General features: G+C 42.1%; 1 protein-coding gene across 6 annotated transcripts in view; it reads left to right on the top strand.

The window, feature by feature from the left end:
- itga11a (integrin, alpha 11a) overlaps positions 1-15,698 on the top strand; it is an 86,146-nt gene that overhangs the window by 59,379 nt on the left and 11,069 nt on the right. For all 6 annotated transcript variants that reach the window (XM_056608680.1, XM_056608682.1, XM_056608678.1 and 3 more), the window contains 7 exons: positions 87-231; positions 2,856-3,004; positions 4,947-5,090; positions 9,038-9,241; positions 9,619-9,749; positions 10,708-10,874; positions 14,818-14,957. In XM_056608680.1, coding sequence (XP_056464655.1) covers positions 87-231; positions 2,856-3,004; positions 4,947-5,090; positions 9,038-9,241; positions 9,619-9,749; positions 10,708-10,874; positions 14,818-14,957 — 1,080 coding nt within the window. The remainder of the gene's footprint in view (positions 1-86; positions 232-2,855; positions 3,005-4,946; positions 5,091-9,037; positions 9,242-9,618; positions 9,750-10,707; positions 10,875-14,817; positions 14,958-15,698) is intronic.

Genomic DNA, 15,698 nt, shown 5'->3' with positions numbered 1-15,698 from the left:
TGCATGGCGGCACAGCGGCCCGTGGACTAGCTCTGGTATCTCAACACAACGTAGTGTCAGCCGTTCATCTGTCCCTTTCCCTGCAGGACGGCATCTTGGTGGGAGCCGTGGGGGCTTATGACTGGAATGGAGCCGTGCTTAAGGAGACCCGGCAAGGGAAGGTGATCCCCCCTAAGTCCTCCTACGCTCAGGAGTTCCCTGAGGAGCTGAAGAACCACGGGGCCTACCTCGGTGAGTAGGAGGGTCGGCCGGCTCCAGTGAGACTATATCATGGGTGGCACTACTGAACCTATTCTCCACCTTGGTGCTGTTCTCAAAGTTCAAACCCATTTCAACATGACCCCGGTTATCGCTGACCTCTCGAAGATCGTCCAATCAGGTGACAGGTTTGTTTGACATTCTAAAACAAACAGAATCTGAACGCCAACAGCTTTCTTTAGTTCCAAACTTGAATACATTTAATGAGTTAAAACTGCTGAACACACCTGTTGGCTGATTATAATCTATAGCGGACTGCTGGACACTCATAGTGAGATGATGAGGAGCTGATGCCAACTAACTCATAGAAATACCCAAATGGAAATGAATTAGCAGAGTTGGAAATAAAGGGAGGGATCACGGAACTGATATCACTGCATAAAAAGAGCAGTTTCTTGCACTTTTTGGGTTGCATCTTCATGGTTGAATGCATTTATTGTAAGTCCCTTCAGATAAAGGTGTGAGCTTAATAGTTGCAATGTAATGTAATTGCTAAAGATTACATCTGGTGACCCTTCAAGAGGCAGCTGTGGATAATATTTTTTATTAGCTTCATCCATTGCATATCCCCATATCCTTGGGCAGAAGAGAGCAAGATGTGTTAACTAATCAACACATACAAACTCAACCTCCCTCTCCGCTCCCTCCCACCCTTTATTTTCTGCACCAATAAGAATATAATGCTGTATGCGCTAATTTGATTGACAGACCAGATGGATTCCCTGATGGGTTTGGAATGGCCTAAAATCTAAATGGTCTCATATAGAAACAGGCACCGTGAACTCTAAACAGATATTTCACAGAGTATATCATTCAGGCAGAGCTGATGGAATACTATGCCATTTCAAACAGATTATGCTCAATTTGTAGCTCTTAAATCTTGCCTACACACCTTTAATGTATTGAAGAATCAATATAATACTGACAGTAACTGTTTGCACAGATACATATTTCTTTTTTTGTTGTTTCTGTAACGTTGTTTTTTTCCCTCAAATTCTGTAAAAGTCATACTGCAGCCTATACCGTAAATCGAACACTGAACACTACCCATAAACCCAAATTTGTGGTACTGCACACTGGGTGGCGCTATTGTAAAAAATCATGAATTGGGCTTAGATTGACCAGGCCAGATTGACCTGGACTCAAAATTCTTTCATCATATTAATCTCTAAAATCAGTTGCATCTTTTTCACCCTGGTCTTCTGCCCTAAAAATGCTTACTTTTCCCACAATTTCATAGAAAAGCCAAACGTCCACAGTCTCAACCCATTTTGCCTATATGAACATTTTGTGTGTAACTATCATACGGCTATCATTAGGTGTCTACCATTAACAGTGCAAATTTTCAGATCTGTACTCTTTTCAGAAAGCCCTTAATTATCTGGTGAAATGTGTGCTTAGAGTTTTCTTGATGTTGTGTGCTTATCAATCAACATTTTCACCATGTGAACGAGGCTTCATGCAGGTCAGGAATGTCAGTGGCTCAACGGGATAATGCCGTGTACTGGTGATCCTTAGGTTGAGAGCTCAAATCTTGATTAGAGCATTATGAACAAGCTGAACATGACATTCTGTCAATGCCACTCATTTAAGAAACACAAAATTGAACAGCACCTGAAATTCATCAGGCAATCAACATTCCGGCTCATTAGCTTCCAAGAATTGGTCTGCCAAGACACAGTATGGCATTAAGGGGAACTTCTCAGTTAACCATTTTTCCTTCATAATTAACTCTGTCATATTTATATTTCTTCCGTTTGTGTTCTTGACTACAAATGTTTAATTTCTTCAGAATTTCAAAGATTTTTCAGGCATATGCTTTGAAGAAAGCCCTTAATTCACTTGAGAAATGTGTGATTTGAGTTTTCTGGATGTTGTTTGTTATCAATAGACATTTTGACCATGTGAATGAGGCTGCAGTTCAGGTTTATAAGTGGAACATCTTCCCTTAAATATGACAATTATATGTTACATTTATATATCTTCCATTAGTGTGTTCTTGACTTTTAATTTTGATCGGACCCTGTTAATCACCGCTTGCGGTTATATTTTATTTTATTTCTGAGTACCACTGCTGGTCTGTTTTTTAAATGTGTGGATAATATACATTATTCTTCACCTTGAGATTGACACTCTGCTTTGGGGAGTGCTTATATCATCTAAGTATAATATATTTGGCAATTATCAATGACATATTTATGCATCTGACATTGAGGTCAAAGTTAACACTGTTCCTTGAGTACCACGAGAATGGTGCTTTAAATCACTTTAACATGTGTGGGGGAGAGAATACGGCACCCTTTTTACTGTTAAATAAACTTAGCAATAAATATATATTTACATTTTGGGATTATTGCTGTCATTTTAATAATGCAAAAGTTGTCAATTGTAGGTATTGAGCTATACACGTTCCATCTTTCCAAGAAGAGAAGCATGGAAGAGTATTATAGGGCCTAGCAAGCGGAAAAGAGATAAACCCACAAATACCTTTCCAATAAATGATGGTTATCGTACCATCACCCATAAAAAATGCTTTTAAAATGTCCATAGTGTGTTAGTTATGCTGGTCTTAAAGTGCGTTTTCCCTGTACCGCCAGGTTATGCAGTAACATCTGTGGTTTCGGCCAGAAGTGGTCGTCTGCTTGTTGCTGGAGCCCCACGCTTCAACCACACTGGCAAAGTCATCATCTTCACCCTGAAGAACACCGGAAACCTCACCATTCTGCATTCACTCAAGGGCCAGCAGGTATACTCTACATCATTTTGATGTTATACTCAGCTAAGTGTTTCTCCAGCAACATTGTACCAATATACAATATTGTGAATGCTCCATGAGAAAAATGAATACTGTTTTAACATTGTCCCCTCTGTTACATCTTTAAGATCCCTGTGTTAGAATCAAGCTAACTACTGCTCTATGCCAATGAGTTCCACTGCCACAGTTTAGGTACTCATGAGGTCTGTACTGTCTGACTTAGTTTATTTGGCATTGGGGGATATACAAACTCAGGGAAAATTCAGACTACAGTATGTCCGTCTATGTCTATTCTCTAACATAATATAGCCATGTTCCATTCGTTCCCATTTTTAACGATTTTTGAACCCCCTCTAACCAATACCTAAACGTAACTACTTCGACTTATTTCCCTAACACTAACATGTAGAAGTGTGAACCTCATTCTAAACATAAAAAACTATTACGTAACTATTTTTGCCCTAATTACCCTCAATGCAATAACTAAATCTAGCTAAAAAAAACTGTTATGTAGGTTCAATCCTGCCGTTGTCATCAAAGGCAAGCATTCTACCCAACTCAACATCTGTCTGCCTTATTTTTACTTGTCACCGTGGAGACCAGTTACCAGGCGACTACATCTGGCAGTCTTCAACGGTTTTACCACACGCTCATAAATGTTTCAGAATCACATTTTGCCATCCAAGGGAACTGAACCTTCTGTGAAGGTGTCCATAACAGTCATCAGAAACTTAACATATAAAAACTTTGTTTTTATATCCCACTTGATTTGGCTCTCTTCAGCAGACCTTTTTATCTGTTGCAGTTCATTTAAATCAGCTTTTCTTCATAAAGTTACTATCAATACAAATTTAAATTGAAGACGCTTCAGTCAGTAAAATAAATTGTATTGTAATGAGGCCACAAGGCCCAGACGGCCACGAAGGTTTTGGTCCAGGCTCTTGTCATCTTGCATCTATTCTACCGCAACTTCCTTCTGGCTGGTCCCCCTACATGTGCCACTAGACCTCTGCCACTCATCTAGAAAGAAGCTTCTCTCACAGTACTCCACTCCTCCGCACCCTGCACGTGTTGATGCTCGATTTAGATTTACTACAAGGGTGCAGCAAACCTCACTTCCTTGCCGCTAAACAAGATATTGATTGTTTTCTGGCCTGGCTCCACAATGATGGAAAGGGCTCCCCACCTACTTCAGGACAGCGGAAACCTTACACATCTTCCTTCTGTAAACTCCTCTGTTCAGAATGCGTCTTGACCCAAGACAAAAGCAACAATTCAAGATGCCTTTCTCTATCTCTTGATAATGTATCTATAATGTTGCACTTGAAGCTGTTGTCTACTATGATTAATTTTATGTATTTGTATGATTCTTTGGAATTTCTGAGCTGTATCATCATGGTTAAATGGGATACACACACACATATATATATATATACTACTACTACTATCAGCCTACTGTTACTAGAGCAATGCTCAGTACTGTCAGCAGAAAGGCCTTCGAGGTCTCAGAGAGTTTATGACATCACATCCAGAAGTTATTGCTTGAATACGTTTATCCTGCAAAAAAGGATGTTTCTACACACAGCTGTTTCCTGTTTGGAAGGCAGTCACTGACTCTCTAGCCAATGACACTCAGTCTTACTGTAGCGTCTAGACAGGCCTCCCACGCTACTGACACAATACAGAACCGTATTTCACCTTCCCTTCTTGACTCTATTCGTCATCTAACAGCTGATTAGTCAAGCATCGAGCGCAAATGCTTTGTTTTTTCTATATGAGAATAGAATATACTTATAGTGATTTTAATTTGCCATTCATTTGGCGAGTAAGGGATGGACTAACTACTACACAGTGCAGGGTGAACACAGAGGCACTTAAAAAAAAAAAAAGGCAAATTAATGTGTGTGTGTGTGTGTGTGTGTGATTCCTGCAGATCGGCTCCTACTATGGCAGTGTGATAGCCCCTCTGGATATAGACGGAGACGGAGTCACAGACAATCTCCTGGTGGCGGCGCCCATGTTTTTCAGTGGAGGAATGGAGAAGGGCAAGGTCTACATCTACAGAGTCACAGAGCTGGTGTGTATACGCCACCCTACAGACACACTCACACGCCGGTGTGCATTTACACAAGCATTTGAACAGACACACCTCTAGCACTTACAAAACTTCACATTGTTCAGGCAAAGCAAAAGAAAAAACATTAAAAAACAAACCAAATTGCTTCCCTTTGCAAAACAATTCCCACGATTAATTGAAGAGGAAGCAGTCACACAAATACACAAAAAGTAGATACACATGGGTATATATATTTATATAAACATAAGCACAACAAGCAAACCAACAAGGACAATTTGTGTACATTTTTTAACTATGTTGGCAAAGTAAGGCACACATATGTATGAATGTGGTCAGAACCTGTGCAAACATACGTTCTTGGGCCCTCCAGTTCCAGACACTGGTAGAGACCAGCGGACCCTAATCAAGTGACCTGCGTATTGTGAAAATGAGTGAATCAGACTGCCTCACACTATGTGTGGGACAAACTCCGGGTGCCTTCCAGGTCACCAGCGAAATACTCTGGATCTGCAGGTAGACGAACCACTCCACGTCATGCAGGTCTGATATCCTTGCCAGTTGACACAGTGCTAGTTGACATGCTTTATTATTCTTGTATGAATTGAGAAAGGAAAGAATTCACCTCTTGGAGGAAGTCTTCCAACCCTTTTCATTCAGGGTTGGATGAAAGGCGGAAGAAATGTCTGGGCTGTCCCTGGTCATTATGAGACACAACTGTCAGTTGACCTGCTCCATTATTCTTCAGGTTTCAAAATACTCCCAACGTTGGCTCGATAGAGCAGACCAGCTGCTTGGATACTCTCGTCACTGTACTGCCAGTACAGTCCACAGTATTTAGTTCTCCTGCAGACACAGACTGACAAGCAGAACTATGCCTGCATGAAAATACAAGGACTCCAAAAGCAAAGAAACGATGGGCAACAATGATCACCGATAGAGATTGATTATTCAAATTATTACAATGTCCATATCAAAGTGGAGGTTGGTGCACTAATGCCTGCATCATGATTAATAAATATTTGCCATTTCTCATGGAACATGGATGAGTAAAACTAGCTTTTCTCGTTTAAATACTTCAAGGCTGCTGTAATCCTCATGTGTAACTTTGAATACGCAAAATTTCATTCGAGAGGCTAACCTTTTTTATTTACTCATGGGAACTCATGAAGTGATGGTGATATTCTCCCCACGTTGTCAATCTGTCTGAGGCAGAACAAATTACTCAACACACTATCTTGTGTGGTCAACCTCGATGTCTCGCTTGACCACACAACCATCAGATCAGTTCGCTCTCTGCATCAGCAGTTTCCTTTCAAATCATGGCTATTATTTATACTTTATAGGCTGAAACAGAAATATTTTTGAATCTATACACCAAGTAGAAAATTAATTTCCAGTCACACGCATAGAATTCTAATTTCAAATACAACTTCATTCTTCAGAGGTTTACTATCCCACCACATCCCCCAAAGTCGCTTTATGTTGGACATGCAATAAGAACATCTTTATGGAAATCCAGCGATTTTCCTTTGATTCAGCAACAGCTCAGAATAGCTTTTAGAATCACAGTGAAAGTCCGTAAAATTAAAGATTTCCTATAATCTCTGGTTGAAAACAAAGGAATATAAAGCAGGCTAGAAGCTCATTTGATCTCCGGCTTTCATGGCTTTTGTATATTGATGTAGCGAATGATTAGCAGACTGAGAAGAAATGCAATGAGGAAAAACAAACAGCTGAGTTTGATAGCTGCTAAAGAGTTCAGGACAGCAGTCAGAGCAGTTGTTTAAAGCTGAAACGCTGAGGTAAGCCATGGAACAAGGAGTCATAACGCACCCACAACCTGAACTCATCTCCTGACCATATGTGCCAGCTTGATACTTATTTTATCTTCTTGTTGTGAGACCTCTCTGTAGTCTGAACATATTGGTCGTGTTTATGGCCAATATGCTGAGTTTGTATGTGCGCATGATGACCAGGTTATGAGAGTTGTGCACGGGGTCCTTGGAGTGTTTATATCTGGTTTTATGAAAGATGTCCCGAGCACTTGTCCACATTGATACTGAGATTGTTGAGGTTGAGAAGGACTAGGTTGGAGGGATTAAGGCCCTGTCCATACGAAAACGATTTTTGTGTAAAAAAGCAAGTCTTTCACATTTGGGCCGACCGTCCAGATGGACCCGGCGTTTTAGGTTCCTGCAAACACACTTTTTTGAAACTAGGTCACAGGGTGAAATAGAGAAAAAGTGAAAAACGTCTCTCTGCGTTTTCGTGTTAGGATTGGGACGCCATACGCAAACGATGATGTCGTTGCCCGCCCTCCCAAGGTGAGCTTTCCGTCTAATTTGTTTTTTTTTGCCGTATTTTTTCTAGCTTTAAATACAGCCCCTTTAATTGAATTGCTAACTGTACATTAAAATGTAGTTTCTGCCCAATCGACAAGTTTGGGTAAAAGTGCTGATGTTCGTTTTGTCCTCCTCATCTGTATGTTTGTATACAGTGCGCAGGCTTGATGCGCAGGCTCCGCCTCATCTTCTTCTTTTTTTGGTGGAGAATCAGTGCCACACATAGGCCTGGATTATGTAGCGTTTCTACAGCTAGATCACTATTGCAATGAGTACATTAATAGGGAGACATTCCTGAAATGCTGCCAAGGAAAACGGATGTGAAAAGATTGTTTTCATCCGTGTGATGTTGGTCATCAACAAGGTTGTAAAGTACTAACTTCAGGTACATCTGCCGAACTGACGGCGTTATTCTCAGATATATATATAGTGCGTCGGAGCCCTGGCAGACAGCCACATGGCATGCAACATTGAAATGTGTTAATAGGCTAGAGAAAAGTAATTTCACGTGATGTTGTTGATTCAGATATTCGATTATTGGAGGTGTCCCACAAAAACCCATATAGTTGGAACATGGGATGTCGGAGTAGAGGGTTTATTTTTTTCTAAATAAAGGGACGTCGAACTACTGGGCACCAATGGGAGTATTTCGGGTTATTGAGAGGTCGGATCCATGGAGTGTCGGAGAAATAACATGGACTTGAACTGACAGCTGTCTACTGAAGACATCTTTCTCGAATGAGTTTGTTGTTGCTGGTGACGTAAAGAGTTCAGCCGGTGGCTCTATTACCACTAGTTGAAATGGGTACAGCGCCACCTATCGTACCGGGGTATGACATGCTTCGGCCAATAAATCGATTTTCTCACCACCATGTATAGTCGAACTATGGCTGTAATCGGATTATGCGGTGCATGTAAACGCAATGACTGACTTCAGTGCGTTTACATGACACTCACACTTCCACACAGAGCCAATTTTTAGGTGAAACGGCGTGAGTGTGAATGAGTGACACGTGTTAATGTCCCTCAGGATGTAGGCATTTGTTGACCTTTCCTTCAAAAGGGCCAGATAATATATTAATAAAGTGTTTAACGTTTAGCTTTAATTGTAACAATACTTACAATATATACTTATATACCTATGTAACCTTAATATCTAAGTGAACTGAGAATTGGACTGAGTTCATTGACTAAAGAGGGATCACTGCTTCAGCAGTCACCTCACCGGAGACCCCAGGGCCAGCTCTAATGAATGATGAGATAAGGGGCTCCTCACAGAGGGCTATCTGGAGGTGTCTCCATGTGTCATAAACGACGCATGGAATTCCCTTGGAACAGGGCCCTTGATTAACTCTGCCTTTTTCCACACAGGTGTCAATCATGTGGGCAAGATGTTTCTCATAATTTTTTTTAACCTCAGTCATTTTCTCCCATAAGTTCAAATGGAGGTTGCATAGATCATGGGACTGGTCAATTTAAAATAACTTTTTTAAAACGCCCTTTCCATGTTTATTTTTCAGGTTAGATTAGACAAGTCATAGTAAAATGTAACGGTGTTACATTTTTCTGCACTCTGTCTCGTTTCTCCCTTCCTCCCTCCCTCAGAACCGGTTCATCCTTGAGGGTGCGCTGGAGATCCACAACGGTGGACAGAATGCTCGCTTTGGCTCATCGCTGGCCCCTGTCCCTGACCTCAACGGGGACGGATTCAATGACCTGGTGGTGGGAGCCCCCCTAGAGGACGACCACAAGGGGGCCATCTATCTCTTCTTCAGCCAGCAGAATCGCATCCTTCGCAAATACAAACAGGTAAGTTCATCATAATCACTCTGAGCGATGGTTTTGGGTGGAAGTTCTAACTACCAGGATTTATTTGGGTTTGTTTATGGGGAGGCACAGTCCAAATGTAGTGGAGGTTTATAAACTCAACGGTAGTGGCTCTAAACATTCACAGTATATGATTGAATGTCATTATCATGGAGTACATAAGCTCTGAAACCATTAACGAACCTCATCAACTAGCGCGGCTGTTCAAACAAATAACACCAGTAGTAATTCAAGTAATATTATAGTACAACGCTCCATTTTCCCCGTGGACATCCTCTTGCCAATATTTGGCAGGAGGACGGATATTTAGAGTAATGCCATGTGTTCGTCCTGCCCTCTCCCTCTCTGCTGCGGTCCAGAGGATAGCGGCTGCTGACCTGGCAGCCGGCCTGCGCTACTTTGGCCAGAACATCCACGGGAGGATGGACATGAACGAGGACGGGCTGGTGGACCTGGCCGTGGGCTCCTATGGTGCAGCCATTCTTCTCTGGTTGGTACTGCCCCTTTAAGTCCGACCACGGCACATCGGGATGAAGCTATTGTGTGTGCGTGCGTGCGTGCGTGCGTGCGTGCGTGTGTGTGTGTGTGTGTGTGCGTGCGTGCGTGCGTGTGTGTAGTGGCTATTGCGTTTGATATATAGAAGCAATAGAAGAGACTCCTTGATCGTTGATCCATCCAGGGTGTGCCATACAGAGTTGGCCTTGAACTAAACGTAACATAAAGTAACGTATTGTTGGCCTACAATATAACCTGGTGGTATGTGTTTTGGTATGCAAGTTAATAGATCAATTAAAAAAAGTCTGAATAAATTGTGATAAATGCTAATGGATGTAAAGGGTTAATCTCTGCTCAGAGATTTTCGAAAAAGTGTATTTAGCTTATCTCTGTCCAAAGATAGGACCTCCATTTCCCACAAACGCTGCCTCACTACCTCTTATCTAACACCTTTGCTACGGCTTTTGCCAATACATTGAGTCAATTAATAACTAAAGATATGGGAAGTCTTAATCTCCTACCATATTGTGAACATTCCCACTGATAAACCTAATTAAAGTCAAGTCAATTATATGTGTAGTTCTTAAAGGGACTACCTGTCCGAAGCAGAAATTCATTATTATTTCTGACCCCTGTGAATTCAACCCTCCACAGGCTGTCAGGGAAGGGCTAATTATTTTGTGAAATGGAAAACATGTTAAATGCTTGAAACGACTTATGTATGTCAACATTTCCCATGCAGTCCCTTTAATCACAGGTACAGTCTGTACCCCCCCCCCCCCCACATAAGCTTAGCCCCCAAAGAAAAGGAGGAAAGAAGGAGCAAGTCCCTTAAATATCATGCAAGAAAACAAGAAAAAAGGGAAGGTTCTCAAGGGAGGGTTAGGTGTGCAATGGGTGCCATAATGGACGGAAATGATGGTAGCATAACCAACCCGGCTATTGATCAACAGGTCACGCAGCGTGGTGAGGATCAATGCCAACATCAGGTTCGAGCCCAACAAGGTGAACATCTTCGTGAAGGACTGCCAGAGAGGTGGCAAAGATGTGACCTGCATGTCGGCCATTGTTTGTCTCAATGTCACCGGCAGAACGGCCTTAAATCCCACGCAGGAAATCGGTAAGAAACATTAATCCAGCCCCCTCCCCCCTCCTAGCCCCTCACTCCCTTGCCTGTACAATTTTAAAGCAGCCTATTTGGACCGATGCCCAAGAGCAGGGACAATGTGGAATTTAGTCTGAAACGCATTCTCTCCAACACATGTCCCTTGTGATGTTTAATTCAGTGTTTTACAGATTTAAAGGGAACCCTCCCTGAATAGGGTTAGGGAGGGTGTCGTTATTATCTCAAAGGTGCAACTGACATTCATTTATTTTTTGCAAGAAATGTGGTTGTAATTTGGCATTGACATCATATATGACTTTAGAGGGATTGATTCTGTGTTAGAAAAGCTATAGCACCATATAAGCAGATTTTCTTGTTATTGGCATCTCATCTTTATTCAGGTGGACTGGACTTGTGCATTGCAAACTATGATTGATCTGTATGTGTTCATCTATCCAAGCATGGCATTACAGCCAAACGGGATGGCCATGAGGACGGATTTCAACCCAATTTACACTTTTTGCTACTTAACAAGATAGCCACTCAATCCCTCCAGAAAGAGGTGTACACCACTCCTTACTAGAATTAGGATCTGGTTAAAAGAAGATCAGATTAAGTCACATTGGTCTGCATTGAAGAACTCCATCTATATGTTCACACTCTTACCCCATTACTGACGATGGACCCACAACTGTGCATGGAATCTAAGAGATGACAGGAAGACCGGGCCGTCTACATACAATAACAGTGGAATTACTCACATTTGTACAGCATGATTATTCCTCTGGTCGAAAGTTTTGAAAAGAGCAGAAGAGAACAGTATTTTCGGCTCCCTCCCTCCCTCCCTCCCTTATGTTTAGACGCCGTTGAGAGGGTAACGCTGTCTGCACGCAAGTGATTGACAGGCAAGATAGAGATTCCCCGATCAGGGAAGAGATGCCTTGATTGGTCAGAAATGAGTTGGACGCGGCCTACAGTCAAACAAGAGATTTGGTTGAGCATTTGTCTCATGGATATCTACATTCAAAAAGAAGCTGTTGAATCTAAGACACAGCACCTTTAAATGAGTGGTTTATTATCATGGTTTAATAACTGGGAGACTATACTTATGTGGGCCGTGCAGGTGTCCCAGTTGGAAGCAGATTGGGTGCCGCTGCCTGTGGCCGCCCGTGGACCACACCTGCAGGGGACTCTCTGCTCCCTGTTTGTTTGAACAGAATGGGGATGGGACGGCGCTTGGGTTTCATTCGCGTTTCCAGTTAACCCCCGTCGACTCAACATCTTGATGACATCCATGAGACGAGTGTGTGTATGTGGGGAGGGGGATGGGGGGTGTTATCTTTTCCTCTGTGGCCATATCCAGTGGATTCATTTCATTTTCCCCTTGTTAGTCGTGTCTGTGTCTGTGTGTGTGTGTGTGTGTGTGTGTGTGTGTGTGTGTGTGTGTGTGTGTGTGTGTGTGTGTGTGTGTGTGTGTGTGTGTGTGTGTGTGTGTGTGTGTGTGTGTGTGCACGCTTGTCTGTCTGTCTGGTAATGAATGGCAGATGTGCTGTTGTTTGTCGGCTCTCTCTGGTATATGAACTGAAACTACAGTCTCCATAAAGCACCTACTTACCTCATACCAATGTCCACTCGGTTAAAAGCTTTTTAAGCATCAAAGAAGTACAAACGTTGACTTTATTATGTGTAAATTGAACAGCAAACTGGCAGGGGATGTTCTCTGTGGCCATTATCAGTAACACAGGGATGGTTAATCTGAAGTGCTGTCCTAATTCTCCAAATCCTTAATGTCTGACCTAGGACGAATGCCTTGTTTTATACACTTCATATTGCCTTCAACCATCACCTGCACACCTCACAGTCATGCAGCGAACTAGGTGATTAAGTTTGGAACAACTTAAGGTGAAGTTCATTGCATTTATATACTCTTATCGTAAGAGTTGGAAAGGGATTCACAGTGCCCCATTAGATGACACGTCTAGCTTTTAAGCACTTTATCTGGCATTTAAAAGGCATTTGAGAATCCTATTTCACCAATCAATGATTTATTGAAATAGTTTTACTTGATATTGTCCCATAATGTCAAGTGTCAGCTGCATGTCATTTGGCAGAGAAAGGTTAAAAGCACCTTGATTTCCTAAAGGAGACGTATTATGGTGTTTTCCCTTGCCGGAGCTGCTCGTCCACTGGTCCACAAAATCGTAGCTGTGCTCCTAATGGAGGGGTGTGGGGAAGTGGGAGGCAATATTCATGTCCCCCCCTTCCTACGTAGGAGGGAGGGGGCACCGAAACTGACTCGCTCGTTTGGTAACAGTAGGCGGGGGTACTTTCAGAAATGCATATCTCACTCAAAAATTAATGCACACTTTTTTCAAAGTTTGTATGCGTGTTGGAGTGCCAGAGACCCAAAACAACACCCCAAATCCAAGGAAAGTGTTGTTTTCATAATATGTTCCCTTTAAGGCTTCATTAAAGTGTTGCCAACACACCCAGTATCACACGATATTCTATTGAATCCTTTTCCAGAGCACGATTGTCCGACTTCGTGCCAAACAGAACGAAATGTAAACCCATAAATTTGGAATTGGAGTGTTTCTCAGACTTTTTCGTGCTACACACAGAAAGAAATGTTAACCCATGCATTTTGAATGGGAGTGTTTTTTTTCTACTTAAGAAGTGTTATCTAGTTATCTACCCTCTAGTTATGGATACGTCAAAACAACAATCAGATTCTTCCAATTATTGCAGCAGACCTCCACAGAAACTGAAACCAACCACGTCCCTTAAACCCAGTCCCACACCAAAATGTACTATAACTACGTTATTGTACGACAGAAAACGTAGTAGTTTTGGCCCGCCAAAATGAGGGAATTTGGCCCGCCAATGAGACAATGAGCTCAGACCGTGACAGCTCCACATGTGTGTATTTGAATATGCACACTGTAACACAAGTGTTGTACACTACTTTGTTAATTTGGATAACCGATCTGCGGTTGGTGTTATGACGCATAACACCATAAACCCGAGCAACAATCTTCAGGCAACAATCCCTTTCTCCTCCATGTCGAGATAACCCCCACTACGAGTCTCGTTGTGGAAGTACCGGGAGTCCGCAAACGATAACCCCCACCACGAGTCTCGTTGTGGAAGTACCGGGTGTCCCTAAACTGCAACAATCCCTTTCTTCTCCATTTCGCCGCTCAGTCTGTACTTCAGATTGACGTGGAAGTGGAGGAACCAGAGACGTCGAAGAACCCAAAGCAGTCGTTTGAGATTCATAATATTTAGATATAGAGCTCCAGGACTCCCGCCGGAGCACCTGGAGTGTGCTAGAATATTTACACAACACGGCCAAAAGCTGTGTGGCCTCCGGATGATATTCGAGACATTGTGATGCATCCACTGTAAAAACTAACGCATGCTACCGTGGCCGCAAGCTGCTCAGGGCCACACCCCAACCCTCTACCTTGACCCGCCTCTAAAAAACTGAACGTTTGTTGAAAGCACATTGTGGGACTGGCTCGTAGTGGCTGTAATTCTGCACCAAGGCTGAATTTCTTGAATGTCTTCAATCGTATCCCAGTCAGAGCACGGACAATCGTGCTACCGGGTTGGGCCCACAATAGTTTTGCTGCTGGTTTGGCACTAAAGTGGACATCATTATGGCCCTGCCTATGGCGTTGTACTGCAATGACGTGTCCCTTTGCATTCAAAGTCAACAGTTCATTCACTTTGAACAGTTCCGTTGAGAACAGTGCCAGTTCAGACAGCCGACCATTCTAGTGGTAAAAATTCCACTATGATTACAGCAAATACATACAAACGGCCTGAGTAAAGAAGTGAGAAAGAATTGAGAGTAATATACAGTATATTCTTATTATTATTGTTTTATGAATAAAGAATGGTATAATAAAAAGTTATGCATTTACTTATTTTTTCTCTTTTTGTTGCCAATTAGCGATCAAATACAACGTCTCTATTGCGGAGCGTCGTTTCAACCCCCGCGCCATTATGGACAGCCTGGAAAAGCTGCAACCTCAGAACCTGACCCTGCTTCCTGGGAAAGAGACCTGTGAACACATCTACTTCCATGTGTTGGTAAGGCGACCACAACCCGTACCACTTATTATCTAACCGCATTTACCCTTCCAGTGTTGGGCAACCACCAGAAAGCATAATTTGCAGGCATTCAACGCCAGTTGAAAGTAATTAGCTAACCCTGATTACAGTGAACTGATCTTTTTCTCACTCTTTAGCTTATCGATTTGAGTAAATAATGCATTGTTTAGAAAAGACGATCGCTGTGTTCTGATTGCATGTTGTGTTGACATGCTACAAACTGTACTTAACAACACGTGTACTAGTGAATTCAGCATTATAAAGCATTGTTCCGAGACATTATAAAAAAAAAATAAGTTGAGGATTTGCTAAATATTGAACGTAGTAATAATGCAAGATGAACTCCAAATATTGATGCAATTCATAATTAGGTCAGGTATTTAGAAAACATTAGTTACACTTCTTGTGTGAGTTATTCTTGTGATGACTATATATGCCCTAATCTGCTGCAATGGTGCTTGAGGCACTTCCAGCATTTAGATGTAAACTATAATTGCTAAGTAAGGCATAGATAGTCCTCACATAAGATGAGCTCACAAAAAGGACTTAACTAATGCATTTTAACTACCTGAATCTATTGATCCAGCCTTTACATGTCGTTTATGAATGCTTAGGAAGGCACAAATAGTTTAGATAAGCTCACTCAAAATCCTTGCTTTCTAACTACTTAAACTATTCAGGAAGGTCAGCAATATTAAGTGTTCATAAAGCATTATTAAC

This window comes from Gadus chalcogrammus, chromosome 14 (assembly GCF_026213295.1).
Source record: "Gadus chalcogrammus isolate NIFS_2021 chromosome 14, NIFS_Gcha_1.0, whole genome shotgun sequence".
In the NCBI taxonomy this organism is placed as follows: domain Eukaryota; kingdom Metazoa; phylum Chordata; class Actinopteri; order Gadiformes; family Gadidae; genus Gadus; species Gadus chalcogrammus.
The sequence above is the reverse complement of the archived record's forward strand: the minus strand, read 5'-3'. Positions and strand labels throughout refer to the sequence as shown.